Below are 26,424 nucleotides of genomic sequence, written 5' to 3' on the forward strand. Positions count from 1 at the left end.
TATCTCGCGACACTCAACTGGTGTCGTAAATTTGTTTTTTTTTTGATCTTGCGAACTTTTCTCTCCCTTTTTCCGCTTTCACCGCTTTTTCCCGGCGACTTATTTTGTGCCTGAGATCAATAATACATTCTTATAGCGAGGTCGAACGTATACCAGAGTGCACTCGGAAAGCTATCGTGCACATTATTGAATCGATATAAAAATGTAGCACGCGTGCAAGCGCGTCGACACTCGTGAGACACGGTCATTGTCGACATAATGTCTATACGACTCGATGAAAGGTAGTTACTGCGTACATTGTACGAGTTTGTCGGATACACCGATATATCGACGCGCGTAGTACGAGCGATATCGTTCCAGCTCGACTACGAACTCTCCTCCAGCGATTGAATTGAAAGTACAGAGTTCCGCTATATTATACAATTAATTTCCGTGTGTTGTATAATCCGCACTGTTGTCTAACGTGTCCGATACATCCGATATGAATTAAGAAAAGGCGCATATTTACACGCATTATTTACATTTATTACATCTTCGCCCAAAAGTGTGTTATAGTGGGAAAACTGGAGAAATAACGAAATGAAAGTAAAAACGAGTGAAATAAGTACATATACTACATACGGTCTTAAGAACGGCGGTTCACTTTTGCGAAGCTCGAAACAATTTTCTCCCAGCGAAAGTTCGAGCAATCTGATCGACCGCTCTGTCATCGAGCCGGAAAGCATATAAGCACGATTGTCTTACGATAACGTTTCAAATAATCTTAGCCGGCGTGTATCGGTATAAAACATTCGATTATACAAGTGCATATATCAGTGGTATATTTGGACTAATTGAAATAAAGAGCGCTTTGAGTCGTGAAAACGTTCCTTCGTCAGTTTCTCGTGTTGTTGCTGACAGAGTCGGAGGGATGAACGGAACAGCGGAGTTAGAGAGACGCGAATATACCGCGGATGTTAGAAATTGGCAGGTTACGAGACCGTAGTGTCCCTTCGTCCTGTGAAGGATACGATGGAGCGAATGCCCTTTACCGAAGTCTGCAAAGTTTCAAAACGAAACAGCTCTCATTAATCACACGGCGAAACTGATAATATATACGCGTGACGTAATAAAAAATAGATTATTTTAATTCCACGTATGTGGACAAAGGAATTGTTTCACAGCGGATAACTTAATGCTACCACGTTGCAACGTCGTTAAATTAATTCGATTTCAAACTGTACGCGCGATGCGAAGGAGAAGTGATGTTTGCAAAGTAACGCACCTTTTTCTTCGATCCGTTGAGGAAGTCCTTGTACATTTCCGAGCGCATGTATCTCGAGTAACTGTCGCTCTTCATCAAATGATATACGTGTGCCTAGAGAATATAATAATAATAATAATAATAATAATAGAGTATAATAGTGCCCCGAGAGGCGAGATATTACATGTGTGAAAGAGTGCGCGCAGTGTGAAGTAGCTGCGGGTGCACTCGTGGGATGAAAAACAAATGAATACCGCGGCAACGTCGAAACACCATTGGTCCGGCTTTTCGAGGTTCTTTTTCGTTATCTCGTAAGACCGAGAATCGACATTGACGGGACAACTGGCGTCCGTGTCTAGGAATTCGCGCCATATCTCGTCGACTTTCGTCTGGACGTCTTTCTGCGGTAAAGTTTTTAATTCCTGTACGGTTTCCCAAAATCTGCACACATCACAAATGATCTCGTTTCCCTGAATGTAAACTGAGCTTTTATATTACGCGTCATTCGAACACAGACGGACGGGCGTAAGTAAGTTCGAATGAGGCAGCGTAATCTCGAACGAGAGAAGATTCGCAGAGACGTGCTGCACGTACTTGAGATTCTCGCCGCTGAATTCCTTATCTAAGAAGCGTATGAATTGTTCTCTACCGACGGGATCCTGCAGGAGCTCCTGCAGACTGAACGCCCACCTCTTCACCCTCCTCGTCGATATTTCTTTCCTGCGTACATAAAAGCGTCGATCAACACACATTTCGCTTTATCGGATTCTTCAAGCCCGAATCTACAATAGGCGAGTGATAAGCCTATTTAGCCTTTTGTGCCAAGCGATAAAATGTAACGTAATTTCTGACAAAAGGCGTTTCCCGCGCTGTCAAAAGTTGTGACAACGCTTGAATCGTGGAAATTGCGACGTCTGGTAGAAATGCTTCTCGCTCGAAATCGCACTATATTGCAATAATTGCAATTTAGTCATCGGGGCCAAAGGCTCGCCACACCTATTGCAGATCCGAACTGAACGTCGCGACGGATCTTTTTTCTCGTCGTCGACTATATACGCACGCTAATTTCTCTTGCTCCCACATTTCCGGGCTATCGGATATCCACGGATTCGTCAGCTCGGGCTGAGTGAAAAATGGGTCGTATTCCATGTACTGCTCAAAGTATCCGATCAAACTAAAAATATCGCGGATATCGATCAGCCTATATATATCGTGCATGCGCCTAACCAAGCTCAAATAAACCGCGAATGCCGCACCGAGAAGAAAGAAAGTGGTAGAATCAACGGGATTTCAGCCAATTTCAAACAAATCGAGCACACGACGCGTTTGATTCACTGAACGAATTCTACGGTCGCTGCAACGAGTTGCGAGACGAGGATTGCGATTCGATCGGCAAACTATATCAACGCATATCGTCGCGCCAGCGCGTAATTCGTCCAGTGGACGCGATATTTTGTCGAGCAAGGCCGATTTCATCGATTCGATGCTGCTTTCTTCTCGTCGAGCGATGTCGAGTCGAATGAATAGATCGGCTTTGTGTTCTCTTCGACAAACGGTGTTGGGAATTCTCGTCTACATACGCTTCAGCCACTTTCGAGACTTTGATGACGGGCTTGTCGAGCCTGTCCTTCAACGTCTCGATCTCCTTCTGCAGACATTCTATTGACGGCGACGGGTTCGGCGGACGCGACTCCACGGACGGCGATATCCGGCCGCCCGCGAGTCCCAGTTGCAAGTGCTTGCTCGGCTGTACGACCGACTTGTGACTGCGACAGGCTTTCTTGATATCGAGTTCCGTGGTATTCACGCATCCGGGCTGCAAATTCAATTCGACTCGACGTTCATCACGCGACGAATAATCACGCGAACGCGTCATATCGCGCGTAATTAGTTCAATCGCGCGCATGCGAGAGACGCGCATTTTTACCATTGGCCGATGCACGTCCCAGAAGGCTCTCTCCTGACTGTCCAGGACCTTCCTTTCCAGCTTGTCCCTCTTCTTGTCGACCTTGCTCTGCGCTTCCGCCTGCATAAAGATAAATTCCCATTTTCGCGAAAACATCTTTTGCAATCTAGCCAGGTTCTCCGCCTCGTAGTCCGCCAATTCCAGCCGCGTTTTGTTCTGCATCGTCCTTTTGCATAAATAGACAGCTGTAACATTTAAGGCGCACACGCACCGACGGATGTATCAAAGTGCGGCTGGCGAAGTGAAAAGAAATAGTAAATGTAAGGACGGGTGAACACGCGCAAACGGGGATACGAGGAACCACGCTGATTGAATTACATCGATATTCTCTCGTACCGTAATCGGTGTTCTCGGGTTCCCAACAGTTCGATGGCCAAAAATAAGGGGTTTGAAACCTGTAGAACGTGTTGTCGTTCTTCACGGTAAGGCAGTGGTCGTCGATGGGGAAGAAATATCCGTGGGACGCCATTAGATGAGCCACGTGAAGAGCCTCTGAGCCAACACACGAGTATCATATCAGAGATTTTCTCGAATTTCGCGGTCACCCGCGAAATAACTTCTGGAAAGTCAGCGCGCACAACTCAGAGAAATCAAGTTTTGTTTTCTTTTTACCTTGATCATCTATGTCCATGCTCTTCATCATCCACGCTATGAGATCTGTACCTGAAGTGCGCGAAACCGAATATTACATGCGGGCCAAATTCTACTTTACCGAAAACATCGAAATGTGTGAATATATATTTTTTTGTTCGCTCTACCGGTGAAGACAGACGGCGTTTTCGTCATGAAAGTCTTGACCGTTTTCACGGGAACGCCCGTGAATTCGTCCAACATCTTCTCCACGATCGACTCCATCTGAAAACGCGGTGCGATCTTACGAAGGGGAAAAAGTGACTCGCTTGAGAAAAGGAGAAAATTAAAAGCCGTAATATATGCTGATTACACGCTCGAGTCGGCAGAAGGGAATTATATACACGGGGACAGCGTCATTGCGCGAGATACAAGTATTGTCAGTCGATATCGCGTCTGTGTGTGTGCGTGCGTGCGTGCGTTGATACGATCCTTTTTATAGGCGGCGTTACCTTCTTATAGACAAGATAGTTAGGGGTGTCTTCGGCGCAGGAGGCAGTGACGTTATATGTGGGAGTGTTGGGAGACAAATCCGGGGATTCATTCATACGATTGTCTTCATCCTTCTTCCCGGCCTGCTCCTCGGCATGCTCCGGTGCCTTTTCGATGCTGCTCTTCTCCACTGGTTTCCGGCGGCCAGCCGATTTTTCGGAGTTCATAGTTACCATATCCACCCTGAAGGAAAGTCCGAACAGTTCCTGAACAGTTAACACACACACACGCACGTGGTGTCGCGGGGTAAATGCGAGTAGATTTCTAACTCAATCAGTCGAGGGCAAAGAGAGATCTCTTTAATTCTGCATAGCCGATCGATTCGGAAAATTCTACGAGGGGGTAGCTAAGAAGTCTCGCAAATCCGAAGCGAACGTTGATTCGTACGTACATTGGCGGTACAAAAAATGTGAAAAATCATCATCACAGAAACAACGACAAGCGTCTATCGCCACGTACTCGCGCTGATGTCTATTAAAAACCGTCTCTCTAAATAACCATCTAATTAAGTATCCAATAAAAGCCACATAACGCTAAGTTGCTTAATCGATACTTTCAGCTATTTAATAAAGTATACGTCGTTATTCCGCGAAAGTAGGTTAGTGTATACTCTCAGCGTGTGTACGTGCGAACGTGTGTAATTCACACGTGAAAATGCCTAACAGCGTCGTCGGTCGGAAGGACACGACATGGTATCGATTACCGGCGGACTGTAATGTGACATGTTCGCACACACGCGCGTATCCCAATTTTAGAAACGCGCACCGAGATTAACTATATAACAAGGACGCGTATAATGTGTGCTCCACGACGGGCTCCTCCTCGTGGCACGCAAATTTCCACTACGACGATTCGAACGTGCACAAGTCGGCGTGCGGCTTCAATTTTTAGTTAGCCCTTTCCAGCGCTACTACGCAACTCTCGGCGATAATTATTTTTAACAATAGATCGCGATATCAATATCTCGGAACGAAGACATCGTTTTATAAAACGAGCCCGACTGAGAGACTGAATTTCCGCGGTGAATCTTCCTCGAAGAATTCATCCTCGAATTGACCGTGTAAATAACGAACATCTTACAATAGATTTCTCTGTCCTCTACGAGTGTTCAGATCGATTTCAATCAATTTCAAGTTATCCGTGTACATCGTGCAGCGAGTGTATTCGTCTCATTTCTGTTGCTCTTCAGTCACTTCGTACAGCAGGTGTTCGTGTAATTTTTCCGCCACGGTAACGCGGGGATACGACTAGAAAATCGGTAGGTTTCAGGCTGAAAGAGACAATTCCCCTTGTCGGTGTCCTTTCTTCGCTCATTACTCCCAGGCTGACAATAACGCCTTTCAGTACCAGTGCAGTTCTATTTTCGAATCGAACGCATCGAATATCGCAGATACACACTCCCGTGCATAATGAGTGTTTAACAAGTTTGCGTCTTTTGCAGCCGGTCGTCCCCCCCCCCCCCCNGCTGAGCGCCGAGAATAACGTAACGTGTAGACGTGAGTCTACGAGTCGGGCTAATCCTACGTTCCGAGCAGGATGTACATCGTCGAACAATGCGGCTCGGCGATGCATGCTCTCTCTCCTTTCTTTTTTTCAATTTACGACAATAGGCCCGTTCTTTATCGCCGAACTGACTGCACTAACTTGCACCGGTTCTCCTTTCCTTTTTCCTCCATCGAGGAACTGTGTCATCACTTAACTGTGTATCTTTTTCAGTTCTACAAGTGTGCGCTAATTCAGTGAAAAGGAACAGGCCTGATGCGTATGTGACATATTTGTGTTGCATGGATGCTGAAAGATGGAACGACCAAGACGGAAATCACTTTAAACGCGACTTACGATCGGTCGAACTCGAATCTATTCCATTGGGTTTTATTTCGAAATTCCACTCGATTCTATCAACGAACGTTAACTACCTCGCTAATCCGCGCTTATTATTTCAACTCGAGCTTGAATCGCGAAAGACGCGACGAATAAGTGCATATGTTAGCAAGTTCGGTTCTCCACCGGCCGTATCTAACTTGTTACGCGCAGTTAATTATATTTTACGCAAAAATCGGCGATATTACAGCCATACCGGCGACGCGTCAAATTAAATTCTAAAATCGAAAATCGCAGCTCGCTTACCCTGTGATTCTAACAGCTCGATCTGCCGATCCTCAGGTCACGCGGAGTGCACGCATTGTCCGGCACGGAACTCATCGGCACACATCCCTCATATTATATCTCGCGCGCACTGTGAGCCTCCACTGTGAATATACTCTTCCTCTTCAAGGTCTCTTCACCCGGAGACAAAGGGGGGCGATCAATGATAACGAGTATCGGCTTCACACAGCGTCCGAATTGTAAGTGCGAGTATTGCACGCGAGCTACACAGACCGGCATAATAAAATCTTGACGCATGACGAGCGACACCGCTCCAACTTGATGCATTAAGATTCTATTACGCCGGTCTGTGTACCTTCGGGCCAGCAGCGAGCGTCACAAAAAGCACACCGCCGTCGGGGAACGGTCGAAGGACGATCCTCATGCTTGCACCCCGGACCGGTCACTGAACCTCCCCGGACTACCTGGGCGAGCGTTCTCTGATTACCTCTCCCGTCGCACCTGGAAGGAGAGCGAAGACGCGAAGACGCGCTCGAATCGATCATCGGCTGCCTTTCTCTCGGATGATAAGATGCACGCGTGTACACATTGTACGCGTCTCTCTGTAGAAGAGAAAAAGAGAATTCGATTCACACGGGGTGTCCGGGTTTACGTGTGTCGGTCAGGTCGCGCGATGACCCGACGGGGAAATCAGATCAATCGGACTATCCTTTCATGATTTACGCAGCGCGATTTCTGTTTGCCGAAGACACGCGTCCGAGTCATACTGGGGGTTGCGAAGTGCGCAGGTTTCGAACGAGCCATTCGCTCGTGCGCGCCAGGGCGAAGATCGAAATCCCGTCGAGCAACCGGGGAAGCACCCCCCGGCGAGTCGATAAACGGAGGCGCGCGGCTGCGCGCCAATTCGCGCGCCGAAGCCTTCCTCGTGATCGCGTCCTGGCAGGACGAATCCCGCGACCTTCGGAGCCTTCGAGCGAGTCGTTGCACGCCCGGTGAAAATGTCGCATTTTCCTCCCTTCTCACCGAGGCTCGTAACGCGTCCTTCAAGTATTTCTCTCGTAATTCTCGGCGGATAATTTCCTATTGGACGCTGGATGTGGAAATTTATAGCAAGAAATCGATTTTTTTTTTCTTTCATTTTTCCGATCTTTTCGGTTTCTTTTCCCCAAGGGTGGGTTTCCCTCAACATGTAACATATTAACTTCATTTAATTTCAGTTTAGTGCGAGCAATTATCTTCTTCACGGAAAAAATCGGTTTTTCTTTTAAACCAGAACCGTGTACTTATAATCATTTCAAGCAAGGCCACATTCCGAAACGTTTCTTTTCGAGGAGAATTTTACTCCTTCTTTCGAAGAGAAACCAATAGGAAACGTTTGTCAAGTTGTGGGACAGCCACCAAGTAGACATTTCCTCGAAAACAACATTTTGAAATGTAGCCCAAAGATGCTGATGAGCGGAAGAAAGATAAACGACAGTGTGTTCGAGGATATCTCGTGTGAGGAATGCTGAAGACATCAAGTCTCTTCTTTATAACTTGGAAATTATGAGCGTTTAATTTACTACTTTATCATTTACTAACTAGGCGTATATAATTTATTTAGTAAGTTAATTAATTCTCTCTTTTTCTTTGCGCTACGACAACATGTTCATACGTTCACTCTTCGCTACATCGTACAAGCCTCACCGTGAGCCTTCTAATTTTGTTTCGCGTCTGTTTTCGTCTTCGCACTCGTCTCGGCTGTCGGTTGATTTTTCTGAAACACAAATTTTAGCATCTACATATACAGATATTTCACACACGATATATAGATGAGATAGAAAAATTTACACAGCGAAAAGCGAGCAAGACAAATTCTAAGGTGGCAAACAAAGGATAAGACGAAAAACTGTGGAGGGGAAGGGATAGGCACCTAATGAGCTTTATCGTCATCTAAGATTTAACGGAATGTCTGTCACAGATGTATTTTGCCTTATCTTCAGATTTACATAAATTGGTGTGTGTTTTATTGCGATATTCTTTTGAGAAAAAAATTCGTAACAATATACTTAGCGACATATTCAGTTTGAACACATCCACAATTCAATAACTGATCAGTATTTAGAGATCTCCGTAGGACACATTGTTCTATAAAGAACTATGCAGTAATTTTCCTTCGATTGCTCGTGGATTATGTCACTTAGGGAAAAACACACTGACATAAGGAATAATATGATAACCGGAAGAAAATATTCCTGGGAGTTGATCATGAATTTTCTCCTCCTGTAGTGAATTCGTGAAAAGTATAAACTATCTAATTTGAAAATATATGGAATTTTCACTTTTCATGTTTTTCTAGGGAAAAATCATATAATCGATACCCTGATTCAAGCACATTCAAAAGTACGTTGATCGGGACATAAGGGAGGAGCGATAGGATGCAGAAGATTCTCAGTTGCATCCTACCTCCTTGTTACCGCTTAAAGATGCATATGTGTTTTGTGCAAAACCCCCAACAGCACTAGCTGTTGTCAAAACTGTAGCAATCGTTAAGTCTACAAATTCGGAAAAAGATCTTGGGAATTTCAATTCCGGCATTGCAATTTTCAGCTCTTGTTCGTCACCTGGTTTGACTGAAATTATTTACAATAAAGAACGAAGAATTCTTACACCTACATATTACCGGCAATTATTGCGCTATGTTTCTCATTTTTCTACATATAAAATGTTTGAGATATATATATATATATATATATATATATATATATATATATATATATATATATCTATATTTATCACTGTTTGAGTATATCCGTATAATTTCTGAGAAAAATTATTTTCAAGAATAGCATAAAAAATATAATTATCACGTGGTATGTTATTGCACGCAACTCATAAAGAGACGCGTTGGCAAAATTCAGATTAACAATGTACTAAGGTGACTAATTCTAGAATTATATTATCTAGATTTATATTATTAATAATGATGTAGCAAGAACAAGGTAATATTCATTACCACCATAGATGAAGTTATATCCAACGTTTACGTAATGTTTTGTCAGGTCGAGTCCTTCTTCTGCCTTTTTAGGATAACACAGACCTGCCATAGTGAGAGCACCAGTGCTAGAATATATAAGTCGCTTAAATATACGTCCTCTAAGACCGAATATTAATCCAGTTAATCCACCGATACCGATAGCACCCATACGAGGCATTACATTACTTTCTTCATGGAGATAATCCAAAAGAGCTGAAAACACAAATAACTACATTATCATTATAACCAAATAACCTTATACATTACATGTTTTATATACAACTTGTTACTTACATCTGCTATGTTCGAAACCGATATTAACAGAATCCGAGATAACTCCAGTATAATGTTGATATTCTGATGCAACTGCTTGAGCAGATTTGCGAATTTTTGATATATTCTGTTCTAAGAAGGAAGGCGGACAGTCTGTGCTATTATGTAAAATTAAATACATATATTGTACAAACTATATGAGCTATAACTGCACACATGTATAAGTTGATTTTATAAATAACATCGTAGATAATAGAAAATAGAATTATATTTTTATATAAAGATTTTCTGATAAATTTTATACATATAGATTATAAATATTATAGATATATAATATAATAATTATAAGATAGATATAATGATGCAATATAATGTCATAGTTGGAATTACTTGTGCTTTACCATGAGATCTGCTTAGTATAGTCATCTTCAAGAGGATAAATAGGTAATTCAGATGGTCGAATTAGTTTCTTGGTAGCTGTCTCCTTATTATGAGATAGCATGCTATCTCCTGGTGAACTTGTTGGATTTGCCGCAGGTAGTGCCGCAGGTAGCGCCGCGTATAATCCACACGGCATTAAAATTTTCTTGAAAAACTTAACGTTAACAAAAATATAAATATATATTTTTATATAAAATACAATAATTCAAGATATGTATATATAAGAAAAATCAAATAAGATAATCAATACTTTCTATAATTTACATAATCACATAATTACCATTGTTTTTCGAGTGTGAAAATCTGTTACATAAATTATTTATCTTTCTATGTAATGCCCCGTCACACACTACATGGACTATACAAAAATGCACAAAATTCGTCGCAGCTTTCAAGAAAATTACCGATCGATTGTATTAGCGGTCATATTGACACAAGATGTGCTAAGGGAAACACAACACACGACACTACAAATGAAACACTTCCTACGATCTTATTTCTCATCCGCCATTTTTATTTTAAACAAAATTCTAAATGCACCGACCACGATGACACTGAAACGCGCTCTGGTGTCCAAATAGCGATCCGAGAGAGAGATTTTCAGTGGAATGGCTGTCTTTTTCACGTACAATCCTCTACAAAATTTATCTCGCATTCCGCAGTTTGATCTGATGAACGAAATATAAGGAGTATATCGACGGTTATAAATCCTACATCGAATATCAATTTTTGTCCTTGTTAAACTTGTGTGATATCGACCGAGCTCGTTTACATAATTCAACAACGCGCAGATCTGTTATCATCCAATTGACCTGATTGCATTTTTGGTGGCGATTGTACAAAATGTCGGCTGCGCTATGACAGTCTTCCCACGCGAGTATCTCTCTCTCTTTCTCTCTCTCTCTCTCTCTCTCTCTCTCTCTCGATAGTTTTCTACAAAGGAATTTTACACAAAAGGTGCGTCTCAATATTATTATAATTCAGTGTTCTGATGATTCTCTTCTCCTGACGTCTGAAGGGTTTGTTTTTCATAGTTTTACATTTTCTATTTAAATATGTAATCAAATACGTTTATAAAAGAATGGGAATAAGATCGTTACTTTTTCTATTATTATATTAGCCATGAACTATATAATTAATTCATACTTTAATACCGGTTCTTCCCAGCTCTACTAAAGAACCTGGTTGGTAATCGTCACAACGATGCACGGGTTCTCTGCAAGTTATGTCTTTACCAAATACGTTTCCAATAGTGAAGTCCAGGAATTTATGTATAATATCGTTCATATCGTTTGCGTTTTAGAACATACGATCTCAAGTCTTTTGGAATAAAATTCTTGCTCTCTCTCACATGTTGCTCATGTGATGTTACTACGTAAAACTCGCAAATAATATCGATATACCAGAATATGTTTTAATATCGCATTTCGTAACGAATTTCCTGACGGATTTCACGATGAATATTTAAATCTTATATTCTGTTGAATCAACTTACTCAAATAGTGAATAATAAAAAATATTAACTCCTCAATAATAAATTATATATTAAAAACATCAAAAGTGTAATCAGTTGAAGCAAAAACTTGCAGCGGGGGACTTTTATTCTTCAACAAGTAACCTTCATTTTTAATTTTTGGTACGACTCAATGATAAATAAAAAAATCTCTAATTTTAAGTACAAAGTATATAGGGCAGTTCTATAAATATCAAATAGATAAGATCTTTTTATTTAAAAACAAATATATAATTTAAAAAATCTTAACATTATACAGCTATACGCAAACTTGATAACACAATATGTTTAAAATCCAATTAGCATATCAATATTTTTGTTAAATATTAAATAAAATTTGATTCACAATATATATACATTCACAAAAAAAAAATATATATATACTTATATATATATATATGTATGTCATCTTATCCAACCTTGCAGCCCCAGCCCCAACATTATAACTAAGTTCTAGAGGATATTGTACTATCTATATAAAATAGTTTTCAGAGACTCATTTAGGATAGTGTGTGTGTATGCATACACGTATGTGTGTGTGCGTATATATAATTATAACCACAATTCACAATTTCCCAACTATCTAATGTATTTAAAACTTGATTCTCCCTTGCTGAATCTGGTCATAAATCTCTGATGTTAATGAAAGATAACCAAGCTTCGCATCAAAATAATATAATTTGTCTTGAATTTTATACGGATTGTATCCTTCTTCTTGGAGATCCTTTTTCTTCAGTTTAAATGTTCCTACAAATAGAATAATTAAATTGATAAAAATTAATCTATTCCCATTTGATGTATGCGCAAAAGTATATATTCAAATGTGACGCAACAATTATATTGCTTAAATTTTGTGCAAACTAAGTCGAGTACAAATGACACTATTTGTCAGAGGCAATAATAACGAATTATATGAAAGCGAATCATATGGAATGCACATTTATATGTACATAAACATACCTGTAAGATCGATTTTTGTCAGAATCCTAATAAACTGTGGCCTGGCGTAAGTAGGTAACAGTTCTTTAATGTCGGTGGATAGTTTATTTACATTCAATGTTCCACTTTCATCGTAGATTGCAGCCATTCCCGCTCTACCTTCAGTACCTCGAATCTATCGAGAATATCTTGTAATGTGTTACTCTATCATGACCTTTAAAATTGCTTTTTAATATCAATATACACAGTTGATTATATGATTCCGACTACTTTACCATTTTAGTATATGAACACTATGTGATGATAATCAAAATTCTAACAATACTTTTTTTAGTCATATCACTGGCTACGAAAAAATCTAATTAATAATAAATTATTTATATTGTCAGTATGGAGAAGCAATAAAAAAAAAACTACACAAGAGAGAGCAATCGTTTTTACCTCGACACCATACACTATACAGTCTCGATAGTTGATGAAATTGCTGATTATTCCTTCAATTTCAGATGTTGATACATTCTCTCCTTTCCATCTAAACGTGTCTCCTGTTCTGTCCTTAAAGTACAAATATCCGAATTCGTCGGCAACAACGATGTCTCCTAGATAATTATGACTAAATTCATAAATTGTCTAAATTGCGAATGTAGCTCTGCATCGTGGAAAATATTTGTGTCTGATACACTTGTAATTTTATATATCTATAAAGATCTCATGTTTACGACCGCATACTGAACGAGGACAATTTTGTACGCACCTGATAGGAAAGCAGAATCACCTTTCGTAAAAACATCGCGAACTACCTTCTTCTCGGATTCACTTTGATCCACATATCCTAAAAATGCTCTTGTCGGATTATTTTGTGTGATCTTGCCGATGAATACACCAGGTTCATCTGTCAAAGAGAGAAGAGAAAACGTGGAATTTGAAGGCCATCGTAAGGTGTAAATTTACGGTTTCTAAAATTAATATATGAGAAAACTGTTCTTTGTGAAGCGCGATCTATGACATTTTTTAGTGCACTTTATCGGTCTGTTATCGTCCAAATAAACGGTTAATTTTGACAATCGTTAGATACCAATGAACCGACTTACTTGGTTCACAGACTTGACACAGCCCTTTAGCGTTGCGTATAGGTTCTCCGTCTGCGTCTACTTTAATGATAGATATGGGATAGATCGATGAGACGATTTTTGAGATAAAGCCTATCGACCCCATTTTGTTGTCGATGTTTACTGAAATGATTAGATTTTGTACATAACACTTCAAAAATAATCGTAAAGTAATCAGCCCTACCGTCTTTTTCAAACAAAATCGTTTCAATAAAAATAACGTGAATGCTTTGATTGGTTGGTTCGCTAAAAGAAATTATTTTCAACAAAAAATCGGTCAAGCGAATTCCAAATTGGTCGAAGAACTCATCGATGACGAGCGAGATTCGTACAAGTTTCTTAGAAAATTTCAAAATTTCAAATTTATCAAGCAATTTTTACTTACAGATATTAGCATTGCCCTCGGTTGCGCCATAAAATTCAAGGACTTGTGGTATGTTAAATCGCTCCACAAATTCACCCCATATCTGCGGCCTGAGTCCGTTGCCAAAAATTAGCCTGACGTTGTGTTCCTTGTCTTCTTTTCTAGGCGGTACCGCCAGTATGTACCGACACATTTCTCCTATATAGTGAGCGACCTGAAATTCTCAAAAATTCGATAAATATGACGTTGGTGCGATCTTACTCGATAAAATTAACCAAAATCTCATTGATGAAGAATAAACCCCCAAGTGAAATATAATACAATCTATTTGGCAGATTAGGGAAAATACTGATTGAGCGTACAGACTGGTGGTGTAAAATACGATACAGTTTTGCAAAATTAAGGCATAATTATGCGTATGAAAAACCGCTCACTCACGGTGCATTTGTATTTAGCACAATCACTGAAGTACGAGCTGGCTGAAAACTTCTTCTTTATTATTGTTGTATGTCCATGTAGCAAGGCCTGACCTATCGCCATCACTCCACCAGCGGTATGATACAACGGTAAAGGTGTGTATATTCTATCAGAGTTTCGTAACATGCCCAAAACGTGTATGGCGCTAGCGATAAAAATATATCTGAAATCGAGAAAGATAGCAAATACAGCCCGTTTTAATAATATTTCGCTATTTAGTACTTTCCGAAGAGTAACGTATCCGTCTAATCGTGGAGATGGATATATCTTGAAACACCCCCTCCCCTCCTCCTCAGCAAGCATACGACGAATAATTTATAAACGTCCAGTAATACACTAAAGACATATTAACGACATCATAAACGTCGTTATTGTCATCATGTTTGTTGGTATGTGATAACACTGACATATATTCCGTACTAATTATAATATTTCCGTTTTAACCCTTATCGGACGGTAGCTTTTTATGCGTGATTCTCACTAGGTTGTAGCTGGTTTCAGTAAATATGCGAACTTGTCACCTCCTACGTGACGTACGACCGCAACGACGAAGTATTGTTGTCACGTGAAAGGTGACTTACGACCGATAAGGGTTAATATCCTAATTAAATACGAGGCTTAATTTGTTTTCGACGCGTCCCACATTCCTTCTCATAAGAAGCGAAATGTAGTCGTCGTAGCTGTTCTTGTAACAAAGAAGGATTGACCGTTTTGTCCAGACGTGGTGCAAAACCACAACGCAAACGGGACTTGCTCCGTTCACTGGGAATGATGTAATTAACTAGGGAAACACTTATGAACGTGTGCCGTTATGCGTGACGTTCTTACCTCGCACTGGTAATAACGGCCGCTTTAGGAAGACCTGTCGTGCCGCTGGTATAAATATATAACAATTTATCGTTGTAACCACTTTTCTCCTGTATCGTCGGCGGTGTAGTGGGCACATCTGTCAAGATGGTGTTCAAGTCTTTCTCCTTTAATCCGACTGACATCGCATTCGGGTGACTCCCGAACCTGTACAATGCCAGTTTAACATCCAATGAGGAGGCGATATCCGCCACAGCTGGAATTAACGGAGTTGTTGTCGGCCGAACTTTACCAGTGTAATTTTATCGGTTTGCCAATCGTACTTATGAAAAAGCATCGCGCAAAACATAAATCCGCATCCAACGCAAACATAAGTGCATTCTTTCCGAATTAAAGAAAAAGTTGTCAATTCACGAAATTTCAGTATCTGGATAGGTTGTTTCAAGTAGTCAAGTGTATTACTTTTTTTAGGAATAGGATTGCTGGAGTAGGCAGCACAGTAAGTAACATATGTAAACGAGCATATAATTGAGAAACTTTTGACTAATAAATAACAATAAAATGTGCGACTCTAAAGGATTAAAAAAAAAAGTACTCACGCATTTACATTCCTACGGCATGTTTTTCATCAGTACGATTAGTAGAGTATCTGTAAAGTTATGATTATAAAAAATATGCCGCTAAAGCTAGGCCAATGGCTTTAGGAACACTCTGTATGGCTATATTTAAGCACGTTGTGAAGAATCATTAGCTAAAAATTAATCATTACTCTTACCGTCGAATAATTCCGCACCATATATGAACGCCTGACATTTCGCAACGTTGATGCTGTGCAGAAGGCTGTTTTTACGTAGATTGGTGTTAATTAAAGGCGTTATCACGCCAAGTTTGCTCAAACCTAGCCATATACCGATAAATTCCGGCCGGTTTTCCAAGAATAATGCAACCGCATCTCCTTTCTTATAACCGTGCATTTTGAATATCGTCGCAATTTTGTTACTAAAATCCTCCACCTATAAATTAATGGAATAACAAATATAAACTGCAGTATATATTTATAAATAATAAGCATTATTATGTATCAAGGACAGGGAGATAAATATTATTGGCATCTCAATAAATTAGATTAAACGGAAAATCACAGTGAAAAATTAATTCATTTTATTAAACTTGCAAATTTTAAATCATATAAAACGTTGACGTCAACATGCTTATCATTAACACATATTACAAACCGTACAAAACATCACAGTACAAAACGTCACTAATTATTTATGCGGACGAGCGGGTGTAAAGTAATAAGGACATGTGATATAGAAAATATAGATAAGGGGAAATTTCATTAATTAAGTGTGATATCGAAAGTGTGGGTGACGGAGTATGACTAAAGTGTAAAAAAATCCTTTTCTTGAATCTCAGAATAAAACTAAAGAAAGAATGAAATTATACGAGGACAAGATCAATAATTATCCGCAATGTGTTTCTAGAAATTTATTATAAAACAGTAAGGAACTTATAAATGCAAAATTTTTCAATATAGTCCCCTGCTTTGAGATGCACTTGGTCCAGCGTTCTGAAAATTTATTTATGTCCGGAAAATATGTTTTCGGTTGGTCTGCAAACCAATTGCTTCTCTCATTCGTTGATCCGTAACAACACGATAACCTCGCATTTCTTATCTTTGAAGATTTCAAATAAATGATAATCTGACGGAGCGAAGTCAATGATTCAATACTTCGAAATTCAAATTCTGAAGCGTTTTGCTACGAATAACATGTAAAGAAGCGATATACAAATAACTTTCAGATTAACCGAGAACATTTTTTGTCGAGGATATAAACAAACTTACAAGACGTTAAACAAAGTGCATTGCAAAACAAATGGGCTTGCAAATGTTGGAAAATGACGTGTTTGTTCTCTACTGCTTTGTGATCAATTTTTAGAAACATTTTATTTCATTTTTAATAATTCTGAATTTTAATAATCTCCAAAATCAAGTTTTCGACATTGCTCAATGAGAACATCTTGTAATTTCACACACAATAAAAACAGTCTGCAAAAAATTATGACTTGTTTTGAAAAGCATTTCGCAAGCAATACAAATTTTTAGAAAAGTAAAAAACAATTTTACCTGTTGAAAGGTCCATTCCTGATCTTCAAATATGAAGCAGACTTTGTTAGGATGACGATCGACATGCTGCTTAAATACATCAGCGACGTTTCTGTTTTTTTTCTGATGACCACGTATCAACCATAGCAATTTAATATATCCTACAGCTCCTCTGAAAAAAAAGGAAGAATTTTTTAAGTTCGAGTTTTATTTATTATAAGCAGGGACCCAGACCAGACCTGAATTATTATATATATATATATATATATATATNTTAAAGAACCGGAATCGAAAAAAAACCATAATTTAAACGATTTACTGGTACTTTCATTGTTCAGAAAACCGAAATCGAAACTGGAACCTTCATTAAATATTTTAATGGACCGGAACCGAAACCGGACCGATATTTTCATTCGGTCCGGGTCCCTGATTACAAGTTATCTCCTCGCACACACATTAATTTCGAAAAGGAAAAACCTCCTCCTTTTTAATTTGAGCAATTTCGCGATAAAAGGTGCCTCAACCGTTATAATGTCAATTATCCTCATTGATTGACATTGATTGATTCAAGAGAGCTCTTGGACATTGATTGGTTGATTTAAAAGAGCTCTATGGATATCGTTTTTTTATATTTTTAATAACAAATGCATAAATTTTACTGATCAAATATAAAAAATGCTAATTTCGTACTTTTCTCCGTACGAAGCAATGATAATTGCTTTCACTTTTTGCAATATCCCGTAACAATACTGTGACAGTATTGTTTTTGTTCGCATTCTGTAAGTCTTCCGATTACAACGCAGGTTGTGCCGTTAGCATCTTCACGGACAGATACGACTAGGTATCTATATACCTATCTATATTCCTTATTTTATGTTTAACAAAATCTACAAAAAATTGGACTTCGTGTCATATCGTAATTACACTATAATAGCAATGAATGCGCACATTTCCAAAAACAGCAAAAAGTTGTTGATTAACCGATATAAAGTTATCAATGACGAAACTTTTTTTTTTTCGAATATTACGTTTTCTTTCACATATGGAAAATGCCAACGATATTGACGCGAATTTCCAAGTCGAAATTCAAATATCGTTGTAAATATAACATTGACTTATGAAACGTAATGTATAAAGTAAGCAATGAACCTGTCGAAATCAAATATCAAAAGTCATAACGTGTAGCGCGAATTTTAATACGGCGGGGTCGGTATTCAATCCTTCCAAATACACTGTCGTGTACCATTGCATATTTCCTGGATCCCCGTAAACAAAATAATTCCATTATGACGCAGATGATATAAAAACTGATTTAAGAATCTGTTATGTAAGTTCTAAGTCAGGCGTAATATTGTATAAATTATCAATCAATACTCTTGCTAAATAAGAAATTTTATCAACTCGTAAGAAGCAAATGGTAAAAATAGCAAATGGTAAAAAATGGCAAATAGGAAAAAGAGGCGACGGGGAAAGCGACATCGCGCATTCTCAATTCAATATTGTCCATTTGCTTTAATAAACACCATCCCCTTTCGCCCTCGTTCATCAAACCATCGAAATATTTTCAGAATATTCTCAGAATCTACATAATTTATATGTTCCGTTAGGAAGAGGTTACAAATACCGCGGATAGTATCATATATCCAAAAAAGTTAAGAGCAGAAGATGGAAATAGTGAAGAAATGCCATCTACATCGAGGAAGTGATATTATTTTTTTTTATAATATATTACTGTCATGTCAGTTTAATAGAGATTGACGATAGAGATTGTTTTTTAGTAGCATGAAAGAAATCCAAAGAAAACCTCAAAACCGCAACAATTACGCGGCCATTATGTTATTTCCATTTCAAGCATCGACCAATGCAGAAATGATTGCCGATTTCTTCTATATTAATATTACTACTTATTTTTCCATATTTATTTTCTTACCTATATTAGTAGATTCAATTGGCGTAACGTGTCGATACATCAATAAAGATTGCACAATTAGATAATCAATCAACACAAGTTGTATAAACCGACATTTATATAACCGGTTCTCCTATTAATTCTCAAGGAAAAGATTCCTCCGTGTGTGTGTATGTGCGTAGTGCGTGCGTGCGTTCATGCATGCGCGCGTGTGTGTGTGTTTTATTGCGTTTTATAGCGACAACTTTTCCCCGTAACTTTCTCGAGTACTTCAGACTTAAGACCGAGTCCATACAAAAGAGACACCGTCCACCAACCAGAACCCCAGAGACGCGTTTCAGCTCGCTTCAGCGGGCCCGATCTTCGCGAAGTGTGATACAAGCACACCGACGAGACGACGTGCGACACATGAAAGCTTGCTTACTTGAAATCACGCGGTAATGTCCTGAAGGCGATGTAGAACCATCTCAGCCGGCCACCGGCGACGAAGTATGCGACCGAGACCACCACGAGCAGTTGCACCAGGTAGATCGGCCCCATGTAGATGACGAGCGTGGCCAGAGCACCGGCGAGGGCGGCCAGCGACAGCATGATGAGCGTGAGCCTACCAAGCACACGGCCGACCGCTTTCCAACGGTTCCCTCTACTATTCGCGGACCGATTCTTCTCCGGCCTTACGATCGTTGCGGAGTTCGGCGCACGTGTAGCACTCTGCAGATCCTGAGTATCCGCTGGCACATTCACTTCGTGCCCCCCTCCAGCAGTCGTTGTTCTCGCGTCATATTTGTTGCCGGTGGAAGATGCGTGCAGCGACGTCGGCGTCGTCACGGACACCAACTCCGGCGGGACCGGTGTTGGCGTCGACGCCGACGCCGCCGACGCTGCCGCTTGCAAGTGGTGGTGGTTCGAGACTTCTACCGCGGAGTAAACCTCACCACGTTCGACGTCCTGCAATGAGAAATACGAGGAAGTTGTCGGAGGTCGGCCGGGGAGAGAGACGGCGAAATGAGACTACCAGGACACGGTGATGATGAGTCGCCCGACGACGGTCCTCGGGAATGACGATACCGACTGTACACACGAGTGAAAGGTACTTTGTCACCTTTGGATCTCTCGAATAGATAAGACTGCAGTTTCCCACACGGATATGCAAGCGAATTCTTCGTTTCGAATGGCCGGGGAATGTTTGACAAATGAACGACGCGGAGGACGTTACGGTAAAAGTAACCGTGCGAGACAACGCATCTTTAGCTCTCTTTACTCCAGATGTGGAACGTCGTACATTTCCTGTTTGAGGTTTTCCAGTCACCGGGTAACCGGAGCAACCTGCGGTACGGTTTCTAGTCTAATCGAGACTGCTTTCTAATGATTCGGTCTCTCTTCTATTTAGCGCACACTTCCACACACTAGGGAGACGCGCTCCTTGCGCGCAAGCAGGCAGCCAGGTGTCAGAGAGAGAGAGAGAGACGATGGTCCTGCCAATAACCGGTGTTTATAATCGAGTCTTATATTTAAGACAGTCTTAAGTTTACCTTCAGACGCTTATTTCATTGGTCACGAAACACTTGAAGATGAACCTGAGACGGTATTAAATATTATATGTAAGATGCGATTATACGAATACCGGCCGATGGACAGGATTTGGGATATCGAGATGCACGCAGTGACAAAGGTTTGCTTTCAAAATTCACTGCCTGTGCTAAAAATGTGTAGCCTATGTTACGCATTGATTTTCAGTATTGAGCAGTGAATATCGGAGAACGCAGCTACGTGTTTCTGTTGTCAACCGATGAGGAAAAAAATAGAGTTCAAGAACAGACGTGTGATCGTTCGTGCGCGCTCATCAGACGTTTATCAGATATCAGCAAAAAACTACTTACGACAAAAGCAGTACTGTGACTCCACGTGACATGCGTCTTAAACGGCGCCAACACGCATTTTTGCAAGATCCTGCGGAATCGCGTGCTCGTTGTCGTTGCAGTGCGTTACGCTCGAATTGCCATAACCAAAATTAATGGCGCCCGCGACATTCCGCGACCGATGCGCTCGACGATCGGCATCCCTCCGCGTGCGCGGAAGACGCGAGGGTGAGGGGTGAGGGGTGAGCTTTTCGCACTTTCGTGCGAAGGAATTCACGAGCGAATCTGGCGGCTTTGTCGGTGTTCCGCCTTCTAACGACGGCTTGAAGATGCCAGTCGGTTCCTTCGTACGGCGCAATGAATTGCCGGTGATGGTTTTAATATCGTTCCTGAGGTCGATTCACCGCACTTCCATTGCGATCAATAGTATATACGACGATGCTGCTATCTTTTGATGAGAAGCGGTAGTCTTTTAACGAAAATGTCTATCCGCAGATGCTATTTTTGCAAATGCAAAATTGTATCGACCGACAGCCGGGGCTTAATTATCTTCGGGTCGAACGTGTGTGAGAGAGCTTTAGCAGAAAACGGCTGACTTGCACTTTTAAGACAATGTCTTCGATCTTTGTCTAAATTATCTTTTTTGTTCTTTATTTCCTTTTTATCATACAGCGGTTTGTCGTTAATTACAAGCGGAACGGCTTTTTGAAATTTAAGTGGTCTGAAATTCAAGGCACGAAACAGTCATTGTGCGTTACTTAAAGACAAAGACTTGAGATATAAAACGTTGACCCTGAATTCTCTTTTATTAATGGAAGTTTTATTGCTAGAAGTTTCTAAAAATGGTTTAGAAACCACCTGATTGATTGAAGAGCCGCATTTAAGACACCTTTATCGATAAAAGAGAGTTCAGAATACGGGCCATTGTCTTGAATTGATAAGTCAGTCACTTCGCTGATGCCCTAAGAACACACACGCATTACGAGTGTGTTTGAACTGCTTCATTATGTGCGCGCGTTTATTAAAACACCGCCGTCTTATTTGTTAAATTTGTTAAATTACTAAGTTAACCTACATCTTTACCTACACTTAACCTACACTCGCATTGAATCGAAGCTTCTTTTGTTTGATCGCTTCAAATATAACTTGAGCCATCAGCGCGCTGTTTAATTTATACGGGGTCATGTGACGCGATACTGCATACAATTTCGCATCGTGATTAGCCACTCAATTTCAATTCATTCGATGATTCAGCGAAAAATAAATTATATGTAAGTATAACGCGCGATTTACTATAAAATCACTTCTATCTATTAACCCTTTGCACTCGAGGGCTCCGGAGCGGAGCCATTTAAAATTTGTCTTCAAACTCGATGGCTCCGCTATGGAGACAATGCAAATAACTTTCAGTTCATAAAGGACAATAAGGACAAAGACAAATCGTAAAAACTATTGTGTATAGGATATTCCGCTCTTGCTATTTGCATTTGAGTTTGAAGAGTTTGGAGCCAAATTTTAAATGGCTCCGCTCCGGAGCCCTCGAGTGCAAACGGTTAAAAATATATGAGACACTTTTTTTTTATTAAACAATGGCAATTGTAGATTCGTCTTGCCAAGTGAAGTGATATACTCAGCTGATATAAAATTACGTATGGATATAAAGTCATTTTATAAAGACTTTCACAAAATGAGAAATGAGTTTTTACAAGACCGGAAATCATGCTTCGGAATATGCGAAAGTTATTACGCAACAACGAACTTTCACTGACAAGGGGTACGACCCCGAGCGTCCGATGCTAATCTTTTCTCTACGCCGCAAGTAAATTATTAATTTAATCAATCAAAATCCAACGTATTGTTCATACATCCGCCAATATGCGGGGATAAAGTATCCTTCTGACCCGGTAAGCAAGAAATCATTAACACAACATTATTGCAATGATATTTTATTGATGTTGTTTTCAAATAGTTCTTAATATTGTATACAACGTCATTGTGTACAACAACATCTGACCCAAACATTAAAAATAATATTCCTACACTATAATTTTAATATTTAGGAACATTATATATTATCAAGTAACAGTTCGAAACATTGATAAAATATCATCTCAAAATGTTTATAAAATTCATATAAAATCAACGTTTCTAAAAAGTGATTTAACGTTTCCTGCTTACTGGGAAGATTCCACAGTTCACAAATCACAATAGAAAAGTTCACGAGTAAACAAGTCGCGCGTTAATCGTCATTTGTTTTTTATTTACGTTCCAAGAAATGACTTTTTTTTTGTATGCAAAAATGTAAATTGCCTTTGAGTTGTAGTTTAAAGACCTGCTTGCGGGGCGATTCTCACTTGAAGCCGGTAATTATATGCACAGTTACCGACGACTGACTGTTAAAGTCGTGATCTATTTTTTTTGTATATTACGTAAGAGATATTTGCATATTCCATGCAAAAATCTCTTATATTATTAAATCGGATATTGAAACAGCAAGAATCGCAGAGATTACAGTATTGTTGTGATTTCGAAACTGTTAAATAGTTTGTTCGCAGACGAGTCTCGCGCCCGCAAAAATATCACTCGCGAAATATTATTCGTGGATAATTTTTAACCCATACTATTGCAGATACAAATATGATTTTGGAAAGTACTTACGCGATTTTTATCGGCTATCTGTGCGATGTTAATCCCGTTGCCGCTGTTAACTGGTATTTTCGATATAGTGTCCGACATTTTTACGTAGTTACAATGTACTACAGCACGGATTAAAGACAGTGTATACACTTAGCGATTTGGACACGACTTTCTGTGTGCATCAACACCGGCACACGAGTTGTTTATAACAACTCGGAATTATACCTTTGAACCAATGCTCGGACGTAACACTTACTGACCGTCCCCTTCCTATCCGCATCTTTATAATACACACACACACATACACGCACACACTATCGAGTCGGCTGCTAGCTTTGCAAAAGGAACAAAAAAACAAAGAACAGGATTTAAGAAAACAGGATTTATGTTCGCGAATGGGCATTTACATTTCTATCAGACCGAATATAAGACTCGTGGTCTTTTCGATTGCACATTCGAGGTTCTTTTTTCGGAGTTACCGAGATGAGATTATTATTTCGTTATTAACGTTATTAGATGACCGAAGTTAACACATGTAAGAACACATATTCGAACTGTGTCGACGAGTCGTAAGGCGCATTGGTAATTCGATAAACGGTATTCATTAATTCATACGAATTCTTTGAATTATTTTATAGATCGAGAGGGAGCAAGAAATTCTTGGCAGAACATTGCTGCATCAGTATTTAATAGCTTGCAATTTTCTTAATACGTAACATTTTAACGTTGCATCGACATTATTACGAGTAACTTCGGCACTTCGATATCTTTGAAACATTTTTACAGTATTCAAGAGGATTCGTGTTTGGTAATGCTTTCGAAATATTTTTTGAATATTTGAAAATTTAAACGTTCAAGAGGTAAGATCAACACATTTTAAGATGCTGATTCAATGCGTTGATTTAAATTCTTTACTTACTGGGGAATCATGGTTGATAAAACGAGACGAAAAAGTACGCGTGTTGGAAACTGTGTTTTTCCACTGTGTCATTGTCAACGTTCTTTTTTTGGATATAAATCGAATTGCAGGGCATGAAAAAACAGTGGCGATTGGAGATTTGCCTCTTGACGTTACGGAAGTGCTCGATTGGTATGTATCCCGCCTTAAGAATAATGACAAGTTTCGCGATCCCAATTAGTTCCTCCTCCAAAGTAAACTTCGGTAAAGTAGATCTCGAGAAAGGAAGGAAAGATCCCGAATTATTTGCAATTAACTGCGAATTCATAACTTCATTATAACTTCATTTTCCTATCTCTTGTATGCGTGTGTGTGTGTGTCCCGAATCATTGATTGTTTAGAAACGTAACTCACAGTCGCAGAACTCACATTTTGCAGATTCACGTCGCACATTACCGCGTGATATTGTCAGATTCTCGCGGAGGAGAACAACGCCATCAGATGTCTACGTCGCGGGTCCTTACGTGTTCACGGCCCGGCAGAAAGTAGGAGAAAATCCCGTGAAGAAACGCGAGCTTCCGCAGTCAGTGGAACAAGTGCACCGTGCGCATCCACCGGCTGATACTGTGATTCGATTCCTGTTAGTGGGCGGACTGAAACAGCAACGGCAAGTCGGCTAAAGCCGGTCAAGAAAGCGGCCTCCCTCCTTTCTCGAGAAGACAGTGCGTGTACAGGTTCTCGAGAACTGTCTTTCGTTCGTTTTTCTGCCGCCGCTGTTTTTGCGATTTCAGTTCGTCGTACGGGCTGCGCGCCGTTGCAGTCGCGCCAGCTCGTCATTTTGCAAGAAGTAACGCAAAAAGCGCTAATGATAAGTCATTTCATTGTAATTACCATATGTGAGCGTATAAATCGTCGCGTTCTATTTAACCGTGCCGGACATTGAACACAAATGTAAGATAGAGAATATACGTGTAATTGCATGTAAATCGTATATTTTACAATCTTTATCTGGACATAATTATGACTAAAATTTAATATTAAATTTCTTTCATCCAACTCTGTTGAGAAATTTTTCATATATAATAATATATATATAATTATGTGTAATTATACATAAATTCTTACATCGATATATGATTATTTTTAAAAAATTATAATAAAATATATGATTATATTAAAAAATATTTTACTGGGAAGTTTCAAATATTTCCTAAAAATACTTATGTCGGCATAAGACCTGCACAGAGAAGAAGCTTTTTTTAAATTTAATATTCCTGTTTGTTTGACTTAAATTTATTTGAATTTGTTTCCAACAAAATTTATTGTTTGGATTAACACTATAACATTTATAACACATTATAATACTTTGGTAAAATCCAAAAGCAATCACGACATGTCTCTGACACAACAATATACATTATATCAATATTCGATGTACTTTCATCTATTTATTATTATTATTATTAAGTTGCTTTGAATGTATGCTCGTAAATATACTCGTAAATGTCATATTTCGCAAGCACATATAAGGACATATTATATAAAGTTATTACAAGGATATCGTCAAGGCTACTGAAAGTAATGCTAGCCGTCCGATCATCAAAAACCAAGCAACAACGAGCGGCCGCTAGTCGA

General features: G+C 39.6%; 3 protein-coding genes across 8 annotated transcripts; all 3 read right to left on the reverse strand.

Annotated features, from left to right (window-relative positions):
• Positions 1-34: 34 nt before the first annotated feature.
• On the reverse strand, positions 35-7,830 carry LOC106752328 (regulator of G-protein signaling 7). Of its 3 annotated transcripts, XM_014633950.1 has the most exons (13): positions 6,793-7,830; positions 6,459-6,700; positions 4,292-4,514; positions 3,968-4,064; positions 3,822-3,872; positions 3,546-3,701; positions 3,171-3,394; positions 2,824-3,059; positions 2,304-2,417; positions 1,838-1,963; positions 1,498-1,684; positions 1,265-1,357; positions 35-1,037 (listed from the first exon to the last, which is right to left on the reverse strand). In XM_014633950.1, the coding sequence occupies exons 3-13, from the start codon at positions 4,505-4,507 to the stop codon at positions 972-974; spliced, it is 1,566 nt and encodes a 521-aa protein (XP_014489436.1). In that variant the 5' UTR covers positions 4,508-4,514; positions 6,459-6,700; positions 6,793-7,830; the 3' UTR covers positions 35-971. The 3 variants fall into 3 exon arrangements, with proteins under 3 accessions (XP_014489436.1, XP_014489437.1, XP_014489438.1); XM_014633951.1 differs by having other exon boundaries at positions 6,459-7,830; XM_014633952.1 differs by lacking the exons at positions 35-1,037; positions 1,265-1,357 and having other exon boundaries at positions 1,506-1,644.
• Positions 7,831-7,969: 139 nt separating this feature from the next.
• Positions 7,970-10,742, reverse strand: LOC106752331 (MICOS complex subunit MIC27). Of its 2 annotated transcripts, XM_014633955.1 has the most exons (6): positions 10,448-10,739; positions 10,128-10,321; positions 9,748-9,884; positions 9,433-9,666; positions 8,883-9,049; positions 7,974-8,193 (listed from the first exon to the last, which is right to left on the reverse strand). In XM_014633955.1, exons 1-6 carry the CDS (start codon positions 10,448-10,450, stop codon positions 8,134-8,136), a joined length of 795 nt encoding a protein of 264 aa, XP_014489441.1. In that variant the 5' UTR covers positions 10,451-10,739; the 3' UTR covers positions 7,974-8,133. The 2 variants fall into 2 exon arrangements, with proteins under 2 accessions (XP_014489442.1, XP_014489441.1); XM_014633956.1 differs by lacking the exon at positions 8,883-9,049 and having other exon boundaries at positions 7,970-8,193; positions 10,448-10,742.
• A 1,136-nt stretch (positions 10,743-11,878) lies between these two features.
• On the reverse strand, positions 11,879-25,336 carry LOC106752327 (long-chain fatty acid transport protein 4). Of its 3 annotated transcripts, none has more exons than XM_014633948.1 (12): positions 25,219-25,336; positions 19,820-20,343; positions 17,508-17,658; positions 16,152-16,389; positions 15,398-15,632; positions 14,531-14,732; positions 14,114-14,306; positions 13,711-13,851; positions 13,374-13,511; positions 13,061-13,218; positions 12,641-12,794; positions 11,879-12,427 (listed from the first exon to the last, which is right to left on the reverse strand). In XM_014633948.1, exons 1-12 carry the CDS (start codon positions 25,240-25,242, stop codon positions 12,273-12,275), a joined length of 2,313 nt encoding a protein of 770 aa, XP_014489434.1. In that variant the 5' UTR covers positions 25,243-25,336; the 3' UTR covers positions 11,879-12,272. The 3 variants fall into 3 exon arrangements, with proteins under 3 accessions (XP_014489434.1, XP_014489433.1, XP_014489435.1); XM_014633947.1 differs by lacking the exon at positions 25,219-25,336 and adding an exon at positions 23,913-24,204; XM_014633949.1 differs by lacking the exon at positions 25,219-25,336 and adding an exon at positions 21,402-21,894.
• Positions 25,337-26,424: the final 1,088 nt, after the last annotated feature.

This window comes from Dinoponera quadriceps, unplaced genomic scaffold (assembly GCF_001313825.1).
Source record: "Dinoponera quadriceps isolate SergipeBrazil2010 unplaced genomic scaffold, ASM131382v1 scaffold248, whole genome shotgun sequence".
In the NCBI taxonomy this organism is placed as follows: Eukaryota; Metazoa; Arthropoda; class Insecta; order Hymenoptera; family Formicidae; genus Dinoponera; species Dinoponera quadriceps.